Source organism: Hetaerina americana, unplaced genomic scaffold (assembly GCF_022747635.1).
Source record: "Hetaerina americana unplaced genomic scaffold, ioHetAmer1.1.p SCAF_23, whole genome shotgun sequence".
NCBI lineage: Eukaryota > Metazoa > Arthropoda > Insecta > Odonata > Calopterygidae > Hetaerina > Hetaerina americana.
In genome coordinates this window covers 8,005,766-8,029,743 of record NW_027286797.1, presented here as the reverse complement: position 1 = coordinate 8,029,743, position 23,978 = coordinate 8,005,766, and the positions used below count along the sequence as shown (strand labels likewise).

The window sequence follows — 23,978 nt, the reverse complement described above, 5'->3', positions numbered from 1 at the left end:
CTTATTTCCACCTCCTTGCGCTTTAGTGTCAACGGCAAGCGAAATTCCTATTCCCTTGAATTCACCGTTCAGTATCTTTGGTGACGAATTGGTTCTACCGAGTATTAGGCGAGTGGCGTGCGTACTACACGCAGTCTGCATTTGCGAGTTGGTCAACTACCTCACAAATACAACCCAAAAGATTATTCAATGTTAATTTACATCAGATTTTGTGTCAATGTTTTATTTTTCTCCTGAACTCATTCTCATGCCGATATAAGTCTCGTGGCTTATGTTAAAAAATATGATTCATATGAATTTTGTAATCCCCTCTCATTGATTGAAATATACGCTGAAATCCAAGCTCATAGCTTAAAATATGCACTGCAATGCGAACAGAACCATTATAACGCATTCTGCTCTATTAATGTTAGCACTTACTGTCAAAATTTCTAGTTTCTAAGAATTTGCGGAGCAAGGGAGTGGCGATTGAGACTCATAACTCAAACGGAAACGAAAATATTTAAGTGCACGAAAATTTAATGCAGGAATTGTCCAGCAATCGAAAAATGCGAATAAGTTAAAGTAAGTAAATAGGGAATAGCTCCACTTGACACGTGGAGCCATCTATAAAATTAGGTTGAACAGAGGGTAAAGCTTCTAGTTGAACACATAATTCCAACTTCCCGAATAGTATCAACAAATTTTGCATGGAATCTACAATTATTATATTCCCCTCTTCGTATTTTTAATTACCCTAAAATATGTATTTAGTTCCAGGGACGTTTTTTGTGCAGCACGTCCCATATTATTGTGCAAAAATCGTAATTCGAAAACATTTTTTCAGTCCTCCATAATCGTCCATAGCGACAAGGCCCATTTAATTTAAAGCAATGTTGGCAGTTATGCGCGGGATGAAGGCTTAAGTCACCGTTCAATCATTATCATAGAGTGTCTATCTTTTGGGGAGGGCTTTTGAGCGATCCTTTAACCATCCCTCAATACGCCATTATCTTCAAAATACTTCCTAATAATGTCAACCTTTCAACTTACACCATTTCCTTCTTTATCCTATCACAACATCTAGCGTCCTTCGTGCTTCCATTGTATCTATTCTTTCGTCCCTTATTATATAACATTCTCCCTTCCCGTTAAGACATCTCCCATCAACTTCTCATGCCCACTTCGAATCTCTCCCGACAATTGTTTCTGTTCCCTGACTATTTCGAACACGCCTCCGCGACTCCCTCCCGCCGAATCCCTCGTCTCGGGAGTAAACGCGACCGAGTGCGGCAGTGCGTCGCGTCGTGCAGGGCGTCAGATCGGAAGGACCGGCGGCCCAAGGGCGCAGGCCAGCCTCCGCGTGGCACTCCTCCCCCGCCCCCCCGTCCGCCACACACTAATAATAATAACGCACCCTCCTCTCTCCGCCCCCACCCGCGACGCCGGCCCGCGCGCCCCGGGCCCACAAAACCATATTATCCATAATAACCTATTTCGGTGGATTTGGTGACGCGGGAAGGACGGATGCCAAGGGACGGGCGCTATTTTTAATCCGCGTCCTCCGGGATGCGGCCGGCCCCCTCTGCCGGCGCTGGCGGCGCCGCCGCCGGCGAAACGAGGCAGTGGGGACTCATGGCGACCCACCGCCGCCCGGGCCTCCCCACCCCCTCCGCCCCGATTCGGGGGAGACCACCCACCCGCTCACTCCCTTCCGGCATCCACTGCCGAGGGCACTGCATCTATCCGCGCTTCCTCGGCCTTTCGTCGCATGCGCCCACGACGGCGCGCCGCGGGGAAGGCGGATGAATTGGGCTGCTGACCACCGGCGGGCGCGCGAGGCTGGCAGTGGGTGGGTTGAAGGAATGTCGTCCAAATGGGGCGAGGAGCGCTGGACGCATAAGTTCTGGAAGCTAGCGCAGGAATTGGCCTGGATTTGGAAGGACGAGCTTCAAGTTAAAACCGCCAATACTACAATCGTGTAATACTAATAATACTACGAAGTGTGTAAATGCCCATTGACGCTCACATGTGCAGGGCTCGGATATTAATGGAAAGGTTTAGAAAACCAAAACCATAAGTTCTATTGTTTCAGGCTTCACTTCGTGGAAGTATTTAATATCCATAGTATTATTCTACCCACCCATAACCCTCTCCAAACTTCTAGCTAATGGAAAAGACACCCAGGATAGCCTTCTCAAATCAGGCATTTATAAACTGAAATGCGAGGATTGCAACAGCGTTTATGTCGGTCAGACCGGCAGGAATATCAAGTTACGAGTCAAGGAACACGCTAGGTGTCACAAAAATCAGAATAACAACTCTCTCTTCGCCAAGCATTTACTAGAATTCGACCACAGCAGTGACTTTGTCCCAGAGATATTACACACACTCCCAAAAGGATTAAAAATGGACGCTCTCGAGCAATTAGAGATTAGAAGGCACTTGGTGAACCCCAACACGACACTTTGTAATGAGCAATTGTTCCCATACCCCTCCCCACTCCTCTCCGAGAAATTAGCCTGGAAATGGTCAAAACAATCCATCAACGCACCTGAGAGCCCCCACCCCTCTCAAATCCTTCCAACCCTCCCCGCCCCCACTCTGTCCTGAGGGAATATATTCTTGCTCTGTCTGTTTTGCAAATTTGTACCTGATGATGCCGCAAGTCGGTGAAACGCGTTGTACCGTATAATAAAATCTGTGGAAAAGTACGAGTCTTTCTTTTTAGTATGGATACAAAACCATAAGCATGAGGCGAGATGAGAAGTTTTGTTGAACCCGATGGAATGATTTTCGAAGATTTTAAAAATATTTTTTGAAGATCTCGGTTTGCAACCAACCATATTCCGCCCCCCTCTGTATCAGTTTATTCTTTTTCGTTTCCCTCCATCTTTCTATGATAATAGATATATATATTTCTATGATAATAGATACTCTGTACAAATACTTTCACTTAATGACGGATTTACAGCGAATGTGTACAGGTTCCTCATCACCTCCCTCCTTTTCCCCTAAAAACACACTTAACCACATCAATACTTAACCTATCCAAAAACGCTCACCAATATCTTGGTGCACAGGCCACCATTTCCTGGGCATGGAGATCACTGCTCCGAATGGCTGGAGTTCCCGTAGAGTTTTTTTTAATCCTCATAGGGTGACATGGATCGCTCGCTGTGTCCAATGAACGATTTCCCGCTACCTTCCACGCAACCCCTCACGCAAACAACTCCCACGCTTTACCCACTCAATAAATAAAGGAAATGTTCTTTGGCCGAGTGCTTCCCGGGACAGAAGTCTGATCTCCTCTCCGGCCACCGTCCCTTTTTCGTGATTCCTCCATTCGTTACTCCCTCATCCACTTCTGAAATTCTGTGAGTGAGGCAACGAGGTCACTTTCAGCACGGAAAGGTGGGTCACTGAGTCGAATGGTAACAACAAAAATCATTCTCATTTTACCGTCACCCGGCCCGGCTAAGAAGTTACGTAGACGCGGCACACGGATTTTTTTTTCATTTCTCACGCAGTGAACCACTTAGTCTTAGGCGTTTCAAGTGTTTTGTATGACTCGCTTTCATTGAGCACGTAATGAAAATACGTACCTACCAACCACGACCTACAAAGGTTAGTCCAACCTTCAATGTTTGGATAAGGATGTAATAATCACATAGCCACGTGGTCCTTTCCTCCTCTGCTCTCCTCAATCAGCTCTAATTATATTTAAATGTGATGTCTTCTCTTTATGTAGAGGAGTTCCAACTTAAAAATTCCATTACCAAGTAGGATTAAGTTTTGCTCCCATTCCCTAAAAAAATCACAACTTATTATTTGATTGAACGCGGGTGTTTATATCTTAGACAAAAAATTGTGAAACATAATGGAGAGAGCTAGAGAATATTTTAATTGTTCATAATGAAAGTTTTTAATTTGAAAGAGACAAATGAATAAGAAAAATGTTCACTGAGAATTAGTTTATGAACTGAAGGACATTCGCTAATTTAATGGCAAAATGAACGAGAGCACTTCAAAGTGGTTGGGGTGGAATGCTTCGGAGGCACCGCTGACCTTTGGCCCTCGCCGGCGCCTAGATTGAGGGCCCCACCGTGAAACATTCGAGTGCCTTCTGCGGAAAGTCATGGGAATTCCCTTCTCACCGCATGCCACGCCTTGCTGGACCCTTCCCGCCACGCATTTCGCTGCGATATAACTCATACGAACCCCTTATGAATATGGAGCATCAGGGCCGAGGACAAGGGGTAGCGATGCAGGCAGCCCGCCACCTTAGGGGACACCGTGCACGTCGCCCCTGAGATACAAACGAAGACGATAAGGGCAAGGCATGTAGTTATGGAGGGAAGAGAGTCAATGAAGCAGCCTTGCTACTGAATCTAATGGGTTGGCGGAGAGTAAATATGAAGCGGGCGAGTGATTGCAGCTGACCAATTAATCTTGTATTATTCAGGGGCATTTTCCGAGAAGTAGCCACCAAGTGAAAATTTCAAGACAAGCTTAAGGATAGTGAACTGAAAAATATTGGAAATGAATATAACAGAGAAATATAATTTGGGTATTAAATCGTAGTGTCAACTAAAAATTGGTAGGACTTAAAAATTGTGTTAACACAAAAATGTAAAACTCCTGTAAAATCAAACCTTTATGTTGAATATTTGTGCATTTGATATCAATAATCTCAACCAAATTACTATATTATTTGTTCATTCGGATGGAACATGTATCATGGCTTAACATTTTCACGTCATTAAGGATGTTCGAGTTCACTGCGCCATCTTTTGCCGGCGTTCAGGGACGTATCTTACGGCCGTTGACGGCACCCACGGGCACCCGTGACCATAAAAAACGGGTGGAATTTCTTGCTGAAACCACGCTGCTATAGTTCCATCGGAATTTTGACTGCACCTTCCAGTAATGTTGATAAATTTCCTAAAAGTGAGTCTTCTCTGTTGGGAAAAAAATCTTTTATATTCTTTTCTATGTGATTAACGGCGCGTAATTAGATGGAATCAATGGATATTTACGACGGAGACATTTGCATATCGCAAATCATAAAGCTATTTCAAGATAAACGGGGTATCGGGATGTCGCGGTTCTTAAGTACTGACTTCCCACTCAGATGGCCCCCGCTCGAATCCTTGTGAAGGTTGATTTTTTCAGTGGAATAAAAATAAGTGGTGGTATCTCAATGGTAATTTAAATATTTATAGAGTGTTTCTTCATAATTGCTCCTTAACAGCTTCAATATTCCCATTTTTCTACTTTCAAGGACTTTCTAATTCTTTTGAATCCTGAAGTTGCATAGCTGTATTCCATAGCATCTTCATAATCCGGAGTTTTATTCGAACACAGGTCACTGTGCACTTGGTTAAGGCTATTTGCGACGGAATGTCGCAATATAATCAAGCTGGAACTCAGTTTTTGTTAATGTGTGAAGTTCACACAGCACACAGTGCTTAAGGTGAGGTGTTCTGTGTCCCTCCTGATGACCAAAATGGTAAGGTTGGTTACTGTACCCATAAAAAATATATTTTACACCTGAATTATTATTATTATTAGGTAATCTACCGGTTAAGGTAGGTTTTTGGATGGACCCAGCCACTAAATAAATATTTTGTGATTCCTAACAAAATACAAAATCCAGTATCCTACTCTACATCAGACCCCTCTTCACCTCTGATTACTTTCTTCCTTCCTTCATCCCGTCCAACATCCCTATCCTGTTCCTTCCCTTTCCTCGTTTGCCTAACATTCTCCCCTCCATCACACTCTTCAACATCCCGCTCCCGGTCAAAGCCCCCCTCATCCTCTTTTCCTGCCTCCATAGGATTTCTCCCAACAAACCCCTCTCTTCGCCCACCATACCAATTACTTCCTCATTTGTTTTCTTCTCTGTCCATTTCACCCTCTCAATTCTCCAAACCCACATTTCAAAAGCCTCCAGTCTACGTCTATCCTCCTGCTTCAATGACCACATTTCCGCACCGTACATAGCTACGCTCCATATCAAAGTTTTTACGAGTCAGAGTATCAGAGTTTTTACACCTGAATATGAACACCCAAAATGTTGTTACCTCAACAAAGATTTAGGGCTTTCATACATGATGTCAATGATGGTTACAGTTGAACTTGTCCCTACTTTTATCTTTAAGCTGCTTCCTACAGATACTTTCCTTCCTACAAACAGCCCATTCCTTCTGTTGATTTTCGATTTCCAAACACCATTCATTGCTCCATGCCAAATGCCAATTCTTATCCTTAACTTTCAAACTGACTTGTATAGGATTACTCAGGAATTTTCCATGAGAATAAGCTTCATGTAATATTGAGAACTAATAAGTGGAAGAACCAAAAACAATTTTCTGGTATAAAAAGAAGTGATATCACCTTGAATCATCCAATTCGTTGGCAGTAGTATATAAAAGACTGTAATATAGAGGAGAATGCTCGGCAAACGAGGGAAGGACAGGAAGAGGATAGGGATGTTCGACAGGATGAAGGGATAAAAAAGTACACAGAGATGAAGAGGGACTTGTAGACTAGGTGGCTGGATTGTGTTTTGTTAGAAGTCGCAAAATATTTATTTGGTAGCTTTGTCCATCCAAAACTTACCTTAGCCTAAATATTGCTTAATAATAATTTACTTATCATTTAAGTTAACTAAATAGACCTTCTGAAATTTTTTTGTGCATGAAGAATTTTGTCGTTGGCCCAGACACTAAATGCAGTCGAGTTTAATACTATTGATGCGAGACGTACAATGAATCATTTCCTTTCAGAAGTTTACACATCGTGTGTCTAACAGCTTCTCATGGACTCGAATAATTAACAGAATGAAGAAAGGAATTGTAGCTTGAGATTTTTTTCTCAAAAAAGTTCCATTTTAGCAGGATAGGTAGGTGATTCTGTAAGGAAGCTGTGAAATTGCTAACGCCCAAAATACAGGGTCTCCCTCGCGTTCATCATGAAGCAACCAATGAAAAAATATTACTTTTCATATCATTCACAAACAGTATGTTTGTAACTTGTAGCTCAATGAACATTTGAGTAACATTAAACTGACACTGTGCTTCATTTGGAGCCAGAAAAAAATACATTCGGAAATAAAAGTACAACTCATAATTAATGCCATAAAAATGTGGAACTCTTTAGGCAATAATGAAAAAAATAAATGTGCACTTTTCTACCAATTTATTGGCATTGGTATTGGAAAAGTAGAATTTTTTCCATATAATGAGGAAGTTCCCCCACATTTCACCTGAATCTGTTGAATATATTTTAGGTAATATTCAGTCAGATTGTGTTAAAATGTCAAACAGTTCAAGCAAATACTTCAGCCATACCAATTGAATAAACCGTAGCAATGCAACAACAGACTATGTGCTTTTAATATTCTCCTCTCAGCATATATACATTTTAAAATGGAAAAATATCACCTTCTTTTTCCAAGTAAGAGAGGACTCCATTTCCCGTTGGCCAAACCTAATCTCGAACAAATGTTTACAAAGGCTGACCATTTACTTCATGACCTTGCACACTCCAACCCCTCATTATATATCTATTTCCACATTCATGGCCAGAGTGATATTTAGCCATTTTACAGATATTTTTAGGATATGATGAGGATATTCAGAGTAATTTTGAGATATAATTCATTACTTAGTTGCAAAAATTTTTGCATTTATCGTCTCTTGTCTTTCACAGGAGTTGCTTTCCTGATAATTTTGTAAAAGAGAAGTAACAGATTCAATGAAAAATATAATATTTAAAAAAATAAATGTGTTCAGTCCCAATTACAGCAGAAAATTGTAATGATGCAAATTTTCTGCTTCAGTAGGCACTTTTAAATAAAGAAGCGGTAAATTGAGTCTTAACAGAAGAGGCCATGAAATGGCATGAAAGAACTTTATGGAAATGAAGATAAATTTAGTCTCAAAGATTAATTGGAAGTACATATAATAGTTTCCTAATGCTCAGGTGCTCACACCACAAACATGATTGCATCAAAAATAAGCATAAAAGACATACATGTTGTTTGGAGATGAATAGTAGAATGATCCAAGACTATAACTAAACAAAATGGTATTGATTTTGTTGAACTCATCTTGAGTGGAAAACGTGCGAGTGTGGATGGAGATGTTGATCATGGCCATAATTAGTTTAACACACAAGAGGCCCACCCCTCAGTGAATATTCTTGTCGAGTAAAAAGTTAAATTTTTATATTCTAAACATTCATGGACATAGTTGTATGCAAAATAATGGCGTAGACAAAACTGCCTGTATGCACATATTTGTGCAAGTATGCTTAAGTGTACATGTTTGACAGAGAGAGAAAGACATTGAATGACACAATGTGCAATGGACTTTTGTTAACAGGTTTTTGAAGAGTCCATTTGAGTGATGGTATAATATTAAAAACACAATCGAGAAAGAGTAACAGAAATCACCTCAATTATTTATCCAAATAAAATACGATGGACAAAGGTATTAAAATGCATCCTGGAAACTATTAGACTCGGCCAACTGGACTGAGTACCATACCTGGCAGCAGGAATGAGGTTAGTGGGAAGAAGGAAAAAATCCATGCCCACTGCTAAAGATGCATAGGGAAAACTATTAATAAAAAGAGGAAAGATTCAAGAGAAATAGAAGATATACATTTGCAGAGGATCTTTAACAGGCTCTGTCCCAAATAGAAGTAGAATAATTTTTCCCTCAGGAACTGACAGTGAACTGTTAATTTTATGTGGAAGTACTCAAAATAAAATGAGGAAAACAATGCAAAGCGTCAGGAGATCTTTGTCAACTAGGGGCTGCACCATGACAACTGCCTTCCTTGTGACAAAGTAACTGGCCAAGCACAAGGTGGCAATACTGCCCCAGCCACCTCATAGCTCCAGTGTGGCACTCCAGGAGCTTTTGTTCCCAAGAATTAAAAGGAGGTTGAAAGGCAAACATTTTGGAAAGCTGGGTAACATCAAAGAGGATGTAACGAGGTTCCCACCGACACATTCCAGGAAGCATACTGCAACTGGCAGAGGTGAGAGGTGCTTCTTTCCGTGTGTCAAAGCATAAGGGGTGTTATTTTGAAGAACTTCAGTAATCTGTACTTTTATCTGCAATAAATATTTATTCCAAATTTATTCTAGATATTTTTGAGGCAAACCTGTATCATAGAAACATTAGGCCAACAAGCTTAGACGTATAAAATGTGATGTAGATAGCTTAGTTTCACGCATACTTGAATTTGAGATAGAAAGTGCAACAGAAGAATGGAAATCAAAACAAGGCCAAGGGATGGATAACACTCCCGTAAAACTACTTAAGCATTTAGGAAAGGAACATGAAAAGAAGTATTTTAAGGATTAATTTCTAGCAATTATATGAGAGAAATCTGGCCGGCAGATTTTATCAGTTTGAAGTTAGTTCTTATCCCAAAACATGGCAATATAGCCTCATATTTAGGGACATTTAAGCAGTAATAACTTTCCCTGACCAAGATTTTAAATACATTTTTCATTGATTATACCATTGTGTTGTTTACTAATGCAAGGACAAATTTGGTAGATCTTTTTTGGGCAGGCAAAAAATAATGACAACTGGTAAACTATTATTAAAAGCAAGGCTTGAGACTACATGAAGGAATGGACAGATAATAAGGAAAATACAAAATGAGGAATATCCTAACAAGAGTCCACTGGAATGAGTAATCCCTTTAATGTACATAAAACCTCAAGACCTTTCCATCTCATTCTAAATAAAATTGACTCTTATCACCAAAAATATATCTAGGCTAAAATTTTGCCAACAGAAAATGTTTTGATATGCATGAATAATGCGCACTACATTTTGCCTCAAGGAAGGAAATTAAAATTGCAACTAATATCATTACAAAGTATATTTTAAGGTTATGAGTTATAAAGATGAATAACTGATGACCTTTATTTACTTCAAGACCCGTAGGTATTCTTGGAAAAATATATATCTACAGATTGCCTCAATGTTTGTTCTCATTTGCCAAAGGAAGACATTGCTTGAAGGGCCATGACTTTAATTAAGTAAATCATAATCTCCCATATCCTGAATAGGCTTTTAAGGGATAGGTTACAATGAAAAACCCTTTCAATGCCAACAGGAAGCAGATGGTGCACAACTTTTTAAGGCCTGGCTAAGGGCAAGGGACTTGCAAAATTTCCACACTGGTTCTCATTAAGTGAAGCAATGTTGGGACTGGATGGAAGTTGGATGGACTATCACCATACTTTTACCGAGGAGCTCATTACTTGCCTGCATGAGGCACACAGGTCCATGGGTTGGCACAATGCACCAAGAAGTTTAAGTTCCAGGGGCTCCTATTGAAGGCCCCCTGTATCAAATACAGTATTGGCTAGACTTGATGTTAAGAAACTGAAAGGAAAACCTTTTCACCAAGGGACTAAAATAAAATTACAGAAAATTTGTCTGCTTCATGATTTGAACTTCCAGAGCAAGCCCTCCCAATTTTATCACTTCCATGCCCGAGATCACACAGCGGAAATACTGTAGGAATACATTTTGGCAGATTTTTTAATAGTCAAGCAACATTTATTCAGGCGGGGTCTACATATTTTACCTATAATAGGATTAACTATTGAAACCACTATGAAATCTTCCCCACTTCTCTTATTTAATTGACAATGGAGAAATAATGTAAAAGAGAGTTTTGGGTAAGGTGCCTCAGCCTTGATGTTAACTCATGATTTGATAAAAAAACGCTCACTAATATATACTGTTAGGAATCAGTAATTGTTCAGATTCAGCAATTGTCTCGGTTATCAAGGGTTTCAAAGGATGTAACCCCATGGAACATATTACACCATCCATTTATATTGCGCACCATTTCAAAAGAGAGCCCATAAGTGTAAAAATATTCCATTTTAATACTGAATAATTTCAATGCAACAATTTCAGTGTGTAAAAATCATTCGCCTTGACTGGGATTCGAACCCAGATCCCTCAATATCCGGTCGAGTGCTTTAGCCACTTAAGCTACCAAGGCATCCTCGTTAACTGAAATTTTGGGGCTTTTAAAGGAACAAGATGTTGTGACGAAATACCGTACATACAATGTCACAGGCATTCGTAGTCGTGCGCAAGGCGCCACAGTCCACGAGGTTAAAGCCAACTTTAAACACTTATGGTGTTTTCACTTTGACAAATTAGTTAGTGACTCCGTTAAAAGTTACTGTTGCAGCATCTCCCGCAGTTTCTTTGAACTAAATAATTTCATACAAATAAATATATTGCTAATTTTCTACTAAAATTGGGTCTATAATAAATCATAAGTGTCTTTGAAAAAAACTAGCCATTTCATCCATAATATGCTTCTGAGATCAGTGTATATAATATCCAGTCATCAGTGCATGCCAATGTTCTATTGTTGGTACAAGAGCATTGCAATCACCCATTACGATGCACCTTTAACTGAAATATTGCGTCTCATCCTAGACCGCCACAGCCAACCACTTCGTGCACAGAGGTTCCCCACAAGCATTTGCTATGTTCTTATGATGCTGAGTCTTGTACATCAGTGCTACACGTTTCTACTAAAATTGGTAATTTATGCACTTATCATCTGTGGTCTCATGCTATCTTTCAACTTCCGGTAACATAGTTTCACAATCCTGCATTTCCCTTTTATGGAAATTCAATAAAAATATAAAGAGATTATTGCTGCATGGTCAACAAAATATTCTTCATCCAAACAGGATGTCAGCTTAAGGTATTTTTAGAAAACATCCTTTTTTCTAATTAGAGTTTTTGTAGAAAGTGTATGAGGAGAAATAACATTATCCCAAGTCTTTTCCTAACTGAAGATCCCAACTTTGCCAGTTGTGCATCGGACATGACACTGCTTGAAAGGGTCCCTCTCCTCATACATAAAATTGCTATCTGATTTAACCTTTCTAAAATGGCAAGTACGTACATCTCTCTTATCAAAATATTATTTAATTTCATCATAATTACTCTTTATTTCTTGAATAGCAAACTTTTGACTCAGCTTCAGTTGCTGATGAACACATTCTCTGTTATAACCACCTCTCATTCAAAATAGCTTGAAGAATCCCTACCAATCACATTAGACTATTTCATTTATGATCACCACTCCATTAAATCTATAAGCACATCCAGGCTCCCATCCCATACTATATCCATCACTTTCCATTGAACTATTCACCAGATTATGAAATTAATTACGCTAAGTAAGACAGTTTAGTTTCAAACGTGTACAACTATGTTGAAGCATGATTTCTGAAGATATTTTCAGGGCACGAAAAACATTATCAGCAAATGATAGTCTCTCTGCTTAAGAAAGAGACTACTATTTCGGATCTTGCAAAACTAGAATAAATGGACCGATACAGGGCTCTGGAGGGAGCCTGGACCGACAGAGGGTGAAGATTCTGACAGAGCTGATGAGGTTATCAGGGATCCCACATGACATTCTGGAAGTTGAGGGTCAACTTTATTCAGGGGAAAAGTTGATATAGAAAGCCAGCTCCACAGGGTACATGAGAAAGGAGCTGAAGGGACAGGCACATAAATGGAAAATCGAGAGGGGTGTAATGTCTGTGTGACAGCAAAGAAGAAGGCATTTAAGAAAGAGACTAGATGGTCTACTGAGGAAGTAATAAACCAAGGTTTACACAGTATTTGCTGGAACAACTACGCAGTTATTAGAATTATCACAAATTGTATCAAAGGGGAAAACAACTAGACAAATGCAACAAAAAAATAAATAAATGCACATATTACACTATCTGTCCGAGTTAAATAGATTTATTGGAGATTCTGACCTCTCTGATAAATTTTTGGCCACATAACAACACAAAAAGTGATGGCCATATTTTTCAGGGCCATTATATATATGCACAAGGTTGGCTACTAGAGGGGCATTTTGGTACTTTGGGCCGCTGGATGGAGCGACAGGCAAATTGCCATGAAAACAGCAAATAGAACACTTACATTGCATGATAATAAAAGGACAATTAAAAATTACATTTTTTGGGAATTTTAAAAAAACCAAGTAACAATGTGAAAAATGTAAAGTTTCCCTTCATTGAATGCTTCCTCAAATACCATCATAAGAGAACTAATTTCACAATGCAAGAATTCATGCACATTGTTGATGAAAAAAAGGTACAGACTCATACATTTTTAAGATAATTTTAAAAATAATTTTTTCCACATAACATACAATTAATTTCTAACATTTTGGCGAATACATTTTATATCTTTCAAATTAACACATTTTTCAAATAATCCATAGTTACAAGTGCTGTCACAAAAATGAAAGACAAAAAAGAGCAATGTGTCCTGCTATTTATTCTCTTGCATTCAAATTCAATACTGCAATTGCCCAAGGGCAACTCAATTTGCACACAAATATCAATATAATAAATACATGTAAAAATTCAAAAAATATATAAAAATAATTTCTATATCAAGAGTTCCCCTTAGGCATAACAACAAAAATTTTGCCACAATGGCCACAGTGCTCAGAGTTACATTTCTTTTACTGCCACTCCACTTTGATTCTACTGCCATGAGTAACCTTTGTTTTTCTAACATGAGACCCAATTATCACTAAATACTTATTGAAACTCACAAGGAAAGAATTAGCCATCTATATTGAATGAATATACCGCATCTGGACACATTGAAGCATTTAGATGGACATTCATAGTTAGTAAATTTATTTTATAATTTTTAGCCATAATCACAGAAACTTGCAAGCTTAACATATATTTTGTCGGAGTACCACAGTGGTGCTTCTTAGGTCCAATTGATCAGCCACCCACAGTACAGGGCTCTGGCCGGACCACCAAGAGTACATGTACTGTACATGGGTCACTTGGCCACACCCAGGAGGGTGGCCGACTTGGGAGGTGTCCAAATATTTAGGAGGGAAGAATGGAAAAAGAACGCATGGTCATGACTAAATAAAAAGTGCATTTATCATCACCTGCAAATATTTTCTGTAATCTTTTTATTCTGCCTTCAATTTTTTGGCCAGTTTGAGCTATACGTTGGACACCATAAACCTTACACTTCTATTTTCATCAACATGTTTCAGGTCAAACTAGTCACAAAATCATTGACAAGGGTGCCAAAAACATTGATGAATAAAGAAGTGTGGAAACGTATCAAATTAATGAATGTAAAAAACATATCGTCAAAGTTGCACCAGATATTATTACTTAAATTTTACTCTGCCTTAAATAGCACTACTTTAATAACCAACATCTAATGAATTATTTATCGTGGAAGAGTAAATTTTCAACAATAAAATTCTTTAGTACTAATCCCTTCTTGAACTATTATGAAAACATTCCTAGGTCAACATAAATGCCAATTTACATATGCATTATATACATCAAAGTCCCTTCTTGCATGTTTCTCAATGCAAGATATGGGCTTGGGCTCTAAATCTATAACACCAACGTTGAAAATAAACCTCTGTCCATCAGGACACTGCAATATATGCTGTTTAAGACTCGGCTTACACCTGAAATGAAAAGAAATTGAAATCATGAGAATGAAAACTTTTGGAAAGGGTTTTCATGGCTTACTGAAAACCACAAACAAACTCACTGAAAAGGAATGAGAACATATGGTATTATGTGATTCACATAAAACTTTGCTGGATTAAAGTAAGTTTAAGAAATGTTTGGTTTGCCTTTCTTTTGGAAATGATTCATAAATTATTGAATGAGGTCCTAATTGTGAGATAGAAATTTCTTAAATCCCCTTTAAACGATTTGACCTATAGCATAAAAATTAACATATTACACAACTGCATCTTCAAGGCCAGCCGCAGTGAAATGGGCATATCACATCTAAGTAATGCGCATATTGGAGAGATAAATACGCATTTATCGACAAATTTGAGCCAACTTCACTAAAGCTGGGCAGCTTTTCCCAGTTTCCGATCCCCTGCGAAACCACAAATGGTACAGGGAAAGGAACTGCCCCTCATAATGTGTAATATTCCACAGTTTTTATACTTAAATTGGACTACGCATTTCCAGATTTTAAAAATGCAGGGCATAATTACATTGGGTAGCATAATGTACAAAGAATGAAAGTACGAACACCTTTTAAAGAATTGCAGAGTAAAAGGCTCCATTCCCATCTTGAGCACACCCACCCTGAGAAATTAACACAGAAAAATAGTTTCCATGAAAATTGAAATTAAATTCGGCTATTTGAAACACACAATTTCTTAAATATTAATGCCATAAGATTTCATTCATTCCTGCAGTGCTAGAAATCCATACATATGGAGTGGCGATCAATGCCTTTTGTAGGATCCTAATGTCCTCTTCAGGCTAGGCAACTATTGCATTCACTTGTACAAAGCAAGAGTTTGTCGTAATTTTTAATGAAATAAATTAAGTGCCACAAAGTTGAACCCTGGGGCCACTCCTTTTCATGGTGTGATAATTTATTATTATGAAGGAATATTATTATTATTATGATTATTTTATTATTTATTATTATTATGAAGGAATAGTACCAGTTTTGTGCGCTGATGACAAAACTTTAATATTATTAACACACCATCATCCCAGCTTTGTGGAAAAATCAATGTCTATTACACTTACAATAAACAACTGGTGTACAGATAGCAGATAAAATCTAGACTTGAATGTAAATAAAAGTAAAATGGTGTACTTTTCACGCAGTAAAAATGTCACAAATATGCGAAAATGTACCAGAGCATAAAAATCATTTGCCTTGACCAGGACACGAACCCAGATCCCTTGATGTCTGGCCGAGTGCTTCAGCCAATTAAGCTATTAGAGTTTCAGAGTTTAAGAGGCCTCCTCTTAAACTCTGAAATCAGGCAAATGATTTTTACACTCGGAAATTGTTGCAATGAAATGCATTTAAACAGAGGACTCTGTTAAAAGTTACTGTTGCGGCATCTCTCGCAGTTTCTTGGAATTATTATTATTATGTAATCTACCGGATAAAATAGGTTTTTGGATGGACACAGCTACCAAATAAGTATTTTGTGAATCCTAACAAAACTCAAAATCCATCATCCCACTCTACATCAGGTCCCTCTTCACCTCTGAGTACTTTCTTCCTCCCTTCATCCCGTCCAACATTCCTATCTTATTCCTTCCCTTTCCTCGATTGCCCAACATTCTCCCCTATATCACAGTCTTCAACATCCCACTGCCGGTCAATACACCCTTCATCCACTTTTCCTGCCTCCATAGGATTTCTCCCAACAAACCTCTCTCTTCGCCCACCATACCAAGTACTTCCTTATTTTTTTTTTCTCTGTCCATTTTACCTTCTCCATTCTTCTCCAAACACACATTTCAAAAGCCTCCAATCTACGTCTATCCTCCTGTTTCAATGACCACGTTTCCGCACCGTACATAGCTATGCTCCATATCAAAGTTTTTTTTCCAAGTCTTTTCTTAATATCCTTACTCAACGTCCCTCTCATCAACTCCCTCCTCCTTGTGAAAACCTCTTTGCCTAGCGCAATTCTTCTCCTTACGTCCCTACTACTTTGACCGTGCTGGTCCAAAACACTACCGAGATACATAAACTGTTCTACCTGCTCTAGTTTTTGCCCTCCTATTTTAATGTTTAGCTTAGCCTTTTTCTTTCTAGAAAATCGCATTACCTTTGTTTTATTAAAATTGATTATCATCCCATACCTGTCGCACTGAATCTCCAATTCACTCAGCAATGCTTGCCACCCCTTGGCTGACTGACAAAATAAAGCTTGGTCATCAGCAAACCTAACTGATTTTACATATTCCCCGCCCACCTTCATTCCTACCTCCAGTTCTTCCCATGCCTCTTTAATCATTTCCTCTGCATACAGGTTGAACAGCAATTGTGATAATGAGCAACCCTGCCTTACACTTCTGCCTAACACTGCCCAACTTGCCCCAGACTCCCCGTTCCCCACTCGAACCTGAGCAGTCTGAGACATGTATAGGATGCGGATTAACCTCCTTCCCCTCCAATCTATTCCTATTTTCTGCAATATACTCATTAGTTTTCCCAATTCACTCTATCAAATGCTTTTTCGAAATCTACGAAACGGGCAAATACCTCCTGGTTGTGTTCTATATTCCTCTCGATTAATTATCTCATTACTGCAATGGCATCACGTGTACCTCCCCCCTTCCTAATCCCAAACTGGTCATCCCCTGATAAATCATTTGCCCTACTCTCTATCCTTTTGTTTATGATCCTGAGAACAACTTTAGCTGCGTTGGATATGAAAATTATTATCCTGTAGTCCTCACATGATTTAGCCTTCACCTTTTTCGGAATAGGAACTAAAACTGATCTCACAAAGTCTTCTGGCCAGATTCCTTCCTCATAAATACTACGGATCAGCCCATATAGCCTCTTCCACCCACATTTTTCTATACATCTTAGTAGTTCCGCAGGAATGTTATCCACCCCACGGCATTATTTAGTTTCATCTCCCTTAATGCCCTTTCTACCTCAACGTCTAGTATGCCTGGACCTTAGCTATCTTCCTCTACGTCATATTCTTTTCCAATTTCTAACTTTGTTGATCGAAGTTCTTTACTATACAGTTCTTCTACATTTTTCTTCCATCTCTCTTGGATCTTTCCTGTGTCAACTATTATCTTACCCGCCTTATCTCTGACTGTTAGCATAGATCTTCCTTTCTTACTTCCATATAAAGATGTAACTTTGCTGTACGCGCACCAATTTCACCATTCCTCTGCGAACTTTCCATATCCTCACACTGCGCCTTCCGCCATACATTCCTTGCCCTATTTTTGCCCACCTCAATTTATTGTTTAACTCTTCGTACTTTATTTTGCCTAATTCTGAATTTACATTCTTCCATTTTTTCCTCTCATCCATCTTTGTAATCATCTCATCCGTGATCAATGGTTTCATAGTCCTTTAAGCGTTAACGGTTCCAATAGTGTCTTTTGCGGCTTTAGATAACCTTTTCTTGATACTTTCCCATTTTTATTCGATAGTACTAAGCCCTTTACCATCCTCCATGATTTCCTCTACCGCCTCTTTGTACTTCTTCCTTTTCAAACCATTTAATGCTTTTACGTTCCATTTTCTAACCTGCTGCCCCTGCCTTATCTTTTTGAAACGGATGCTACATTTTATAACTAAATTGTGTTCAGAGTCCGCATCTGCTCCTGGGAAGCTGTGCGAATTTATCACACTGTTCCTAAACCTGTGTCTATCCAGGATATAAACCAGCTGACACCTTTCTGAGCCACCTGGCATTTTCCATATATACCAGCGTCTTTTGTGGTGTCTAAACCAAGAGTTGGTGATGATTAACCCCTGTCTCCTGCAGAACTCAACTGATTTCTCCCACGGTCATTCCTCGTGCCGAAACCGTAGTCCCCGACCTCATCACCATCTCTTCCTTCACCTACCGTTGCATTCCAATCCCCCATCACTATCAAATGTTTCCCTGCAGGAACACATGCGATTATGTCCTCTAACTGGTCGTATATCTCGTCGACCTCTTCTTCCTTATGGTTGCTCGGTGGAATGTATACCTGAATAATAACCAAGTTCGTCGGTTCTGCTTTTATCTCTACTAGTAGTATTCTATCCGTTACCTGCTCTATGTTGACTAAGCTTCTTCCTACCTCTTCATTTAATGCTACGGCAACCCCTCGTTGGCTCTCATCCTCGCCGCTGTATATTATTCTATAATTATCATTCCAGTAATCCCTGCTATCCTTCCATCTCACCTCGCATAGACCTAAAATATCTATATTTCCCCTTTCCATCTCTCGCTTAAAATTCTCCAATTTCCCTGTCCTCATCATTGTCCTAACATTCCACGTTCCTATTCTAACTAATTTGGTCTTCTTCTGCTGCGACTTCTGTCCTGCTGCTGCTGGTTTTCCCTTGCAAGGGTTTCTTGGGATGACGACCGTGGAAGCCTTGCCTCCCCCGCTGCCAGGCACAACACACGGCCGATTGGGCCGAGCCCCGTAGTTGCCAGGACTCTTATTGTTAGGGCGCAAGGGCGTGTGGCACCCGCCACCCGCTCTTGCGGCGGCTTGCGGGGTATTATGTAGATGTAGATATTCTCTGTATTGTCCATCATATACATCTTGGGAATGATAATTGAGGTTGTTTCCGGTTGCCTTCCTCAATAGTGTTTTTAACGTGACACCATCACCTATTGGCCGCCCCACTTGGGGCAGACGCCATTGCAGCCGCCTCACTGAGGAACAGACGCCACGTGGACTACCTTTCGTCTGGCTCCTAACCTTCGACCTATCTGGCATCGGTGACCCTACCAGGAGCAATTATTATTACTCCTGCCAGCACAGCTCTAGGGGTCATCGGAATGTACAAGCCCTTCCACCACGTCAAGGTTGTAGTCCAAGATGTCACAAATAGGCTACTGGTTAAAATTAATGACTGATCAATTGAGCATGTGACAGAATGTTTATTTTTAGATACTCCTTGGGGTGCAAATATTCTTGAGATACACAGGTAAAAGCCCTTCAACATAAGCTCAGTTCCACACCTGCAAGAGACTACAAGGAAACAGTACTACTTTCTACTACAGGGAAATGTATTCAAATATAACCTATAGTTCAATATTTTGGGGCTCATCTACAAATTTCTCAAACCATCTTTCAAATGCTCATGAAATCCATCAGAATAATCACTGGGAAACGTCATATTGCACCATCCAAGCCTATATTCCACGAATTAAATTTTCTACCACTCCTGTGATTTGATATTATGTTTCTAAGCCCTCACGTCAGGTAGAGGAGGATTGCTTTTGCTTAACTATTAATGCAAAGTTTGGCATTGTGATCACAATTGTTTTTTTGACGAATTGCCTGCCTTTTCTTGCCTTGAATTTCATGTTTATCTCACTTTGGAGCTCTCCAACTTCCCAAGATACACTTTTCCCATTGCACTATTCCACCAATATGGCCTTATCCTTCGGTGAACATTCTTATTTCTTTGAGTCAATGTATGAATTCCTACAAGTTTAGCTTACATCACTGCCTAGGTGAGCTTCAACTTCCCGGAGGCACCTCCTCCCTGGGCAACTACAGTGAAAAATTATGTAGGCAGACAAAAAATCACTTGAAAAATTAAAAAAATATGAAACCTTCTTGAGCTGTCTGTGGCATTATGACAGGTTTATCCATTTTAAAAGTGGCCACAACATTAATTCACAGACAATGGTCATGATCCACGTTCACGCCAACCATAAAAATCCATGGCAAAAGCAGAGTAGGTAATGTCAAAATTCAATGTGATGTTATTCCTTCTATAGGATGAGTGTAATTTATCATGAATTGCTACCTCGAGGAAAACTCTGCCAACTGTTTTCAATACCTCTACAGGCTTAAATGGATTTGAGTGCATGGGGAAAAAAATAAATGCACTTCAGGGGGAAATGCATGTTGCAACAAGACCAGCACAGTTAGCACTGTCAGCCAGTGAGTTCTGGCCAAAAGATGGGATGACAAGACTTCCCAACGTCTCCATATTCCCTTGATCTACCACCTGCAGGAGCATTTCCTAAAATCCACCCGCAAAGGGATGGGTTTAACGAGAGAGAAAAGAGAATTCAGCAGGGGATTTAAAAGGGATTGTGATGAATGAAGTGGAAATGCCATTGGAAAAAATCGCAAACAGAGGAAGGTTGTGTATTGAGGGTGTGTAGTTTCCAAAATGTTTCACCCAAGATCAAATGATTTGGAATTATTAATGGACTTGTTGAACAGATCTCATACATGAGATGCAAACAGGTTGGCACCAGTTTCCCAATATCATGTTCATTATTTATTTTTTCTTAATATTTTTCACTATTAAGTTCACCAGACGGTTTATTTATCCACTGATGCCTTTCAGCTAATAGATAGTGTTGGTTTCCATGAATAGTTAACTCTCCATTACGCATATGAATGCATGCATGATGAAACATGGATACTGGAAAATCATGGATAATCGCAATATTCATCCCTAGTGATTAATTCACATTTTTTAGCAATGGAAAGTACAGTTTTTTGTGTTTTTCAGCCATTTCTATAAGGGTAGAATTATGGTTAAACAAAAACATGGACCTATCATCAAGTGAAGAGCAGAAATCATTTTCCTCAGAAAGCTAAACCAACAGCCAGAAAAAAACCAATGACTGGCCAGGGACCAATATCGACAAAGGATCGCTGGTACAGATTCCAATTTGTAATATGATACTGATTAAAATAAGGCAATGTAGATAGTTAACGGCTTATTTGTTGCTTAGTAAAACATTGCATTTCCTCACTTTAAAGCAGTGTATGCAATTCTCACAGCTAATGACTTTGACAGAAATGATAATGAGATTTTACAAAGGGTACAAACATTTTTATACTAAAACATTAAATGCTAATAGCAACTTTTAATTTTGTGAAATTAAAAACTTCTATGAAATCCCAAGTATTTGAAACTTGTATTTTTTCAAAAGTATTTTGAAGTTTGAAAGTGTTTAATTATCTTTAAGATTGTAATGTTATTAAAATTTTGGGTACAAGATAGATAATAATATCCACAAAACACATAATTTGCACACAGTAATTGAGAACTTACGACATTCCACATTTTCCAAAATTTCACTGACGTGCTCAAGCCCAATGTGACAGTGACCTCCAAACTAAGATGGAGTTACCTCAGAATTTCATCCATTTTCCTTCCTAACTTGCTTCAAATATTTAATAAAAGAACAGCCAGCATTGCTGAACATACTTCTACGCTAAACCAATGGGAGAATGAATTTACGTAAAATGTCTAAAAAGAAAATGAAATTCACTTTGTTTAAAAAAATCAATCAAATGAAAAAGGAAAAGTATTGTTCATTTTTTGTACTGTTTGAGAGTAACAAATTGGTAAATGATTAACGAGGGATACCTATTTAACTGTTTCTATCATGAAGGCTAAAATTTATGTTCATATGATAACATTTTACTAGTTATTTTGATACGAGTTAACCAAACTGGAGAGAAAATGAGAGAGAAACGTTAAATGCTTGCTGTCTACTGATTCAGAACCACGTACTAATGGACACCAACTTAAACCTGCACATTTTTTTGTGTTGATTTATATACTAATTATTTACAAACTCAGTCAAAATTTATTTAGGATCACTAAGTTGCTGAAATTCTGTGAATAATGCGCTATCCAATGCATTCCTTTATTTTGAAATTTTCATTATCTGCAAGAAATGAAATATTCAAAAGTGTAAATAATATAATACAACTATGCTCATAGTGGGGATGGAAAGTGTCTAATGTTATAAATAAAAAAACCTAACCTGACAGAAAAACAAACCAAGCTAGTAAATGTGAGGTATAAACTTACTCCATTCCAAAATACTACAACACCTCACAAAATAGAATAAACATAATCATAACAGGAGCAAGAATTTAATTTACCCAAAGAAATCTTGATTCGACATGTGATTGGTCCAAAATACACCTTACACATGCGTTTCTTCAAGTGGCACTCTCGAATGAACACAAAATTAGATTAATACCTGCATACCATACTTCACTATCAATTGACCATTTCCTCAATGCCGTATCAACAACAGAGAACAAAAAGTGATGTTATTTCATCAAGGCACTCTTTACTCAACAGCACTGAAAATATGCCACTGAAAATGAATCAACCAAAACCTACCTTATAGACTACAAATAATAATACAAAATCTATATCAACAATTGAAAAGGAATTAAATTTATTATGAGAGTTCAATCATAATTATTACATGAGTATGCATGTCTCACCTGCCATCATAATCCTCTTGAAATGCCAGCATTATTGAGCAGTCCTTGGCAGTTGCAGCCAGGAGATATCTATGGATGGGTGACAACATGCATGCCGAGTCCATCAAGGAAGAAAAGAATGAGAAATTCGCTGAAGCACCAACCAGACTCTCTTCCTGATGATATGCTTTATAGGTACCATTCGCTCCCACAGCATCCATCTTTTGAACATTTAAAATTCGCTGCAGGACACAGTTATCCGATAGTAGGTCATCATCTTCCCAGTTGCACGAGTACTCCTTCCCCATGTTCAAGGCTTGAACTGCAACTTCTTTGGCTGTTCTGAGGAGACCATTTGGTATTCGCTCCACACTCAAATCAACATCCTCGTCAACGCTACCCTCCTCGCTACTCAGACTAGGCTCAATGCACAACGTATCAAGAGACATCTTGACTCCACGGCAACCATTTTTTCCCTCTAAAAACTTATCACAGCTAGGCATACCTTTTCCTATTACTTCATAAGTGCCCTCGATTGAAGTCATATCACGTAAAAGGGCTTCGATGATTACAAAATAAAATTTGTCAAGTAACCTGCAGAGTAGAGATGCAATATATATTACAAGAGAGATAGGCAATTGAAGGTATGTCTGCACGTTACATTCTCTTAGTTCCTATTAACAGCATTTAGTACTAGGCAACTCGGAAATAATTAACCACAAATGTTGTTGGTGAAATTGCATACGCTGACATTGCATGAATAACGAGCCAAATTATAATGGTTGAATTAAGATACGACAATAAACACGACAGTGTCTCCGGTGATTCCAAAAATATAAACGGAGAAACAATTCTAATGGCTTACTGCTTTAAATTTGGACTTACTTCTTTGATTCAGTAACATTTGTCGGACCACCAAACCAACTTTTCAATATAGGCAATAAGCTTCCATTAACTTCTTGGCTGTAGACAATATTTCCATCCTGTCAATAAAAAGTAAAAGGGATAAGAATTTATTACCATGAGTAAGGAAAAACAAAGAATGTTAATTATAAAATACTGGAACCTTTAATGAGCTCCTCATTCATTTCTGAAGAATGTAATTTTCGAGAGTGCTTCAAATGGTAAGAAATCCAGTAAGGGGCGAAATAAAAAATTGAAA

General features: G+C 38.8%; 1 protein-coding gene across 2 annotated transcripts in view; it reads right to left on the bottom strand.

The window, feature by feature from the left end:
* Window positions 1–12,697: 12,697 nt before the first annotated feature.
* Window positions 12,698–23,978, bottom strand: part of Ipk1 (Inositol phosphate kinase 1) — a 33,702-nt gene continuing 22,421 nt past the window's right edge. The window contains exons 7-9 of one of the 2 annotated variants that reach the window (XM_071586511.1): window positions 23,702–23,799; window positions 22,838–23,410; window positions 12,698–14,544 (exon numbers count right to left, since the gene is read on the bottom strand). In XM_071586511.1, the coding sequence (XP_071442612.1) occupies window positions 14,376–14,544; window positions 22,838–23,410; window positions 23,702–23,799 (840 nt within the window). In that variant the 3' untranslated portion in view covers window positions 12,698–14,375. The remainder of the gene's footprint in view (window positions 14,545–22,837; window positions 23,411–23,701; window positions 23,800–23,978) is intronic. The other variant, XM_071586512.1, reaches the window with a different exon arrangement.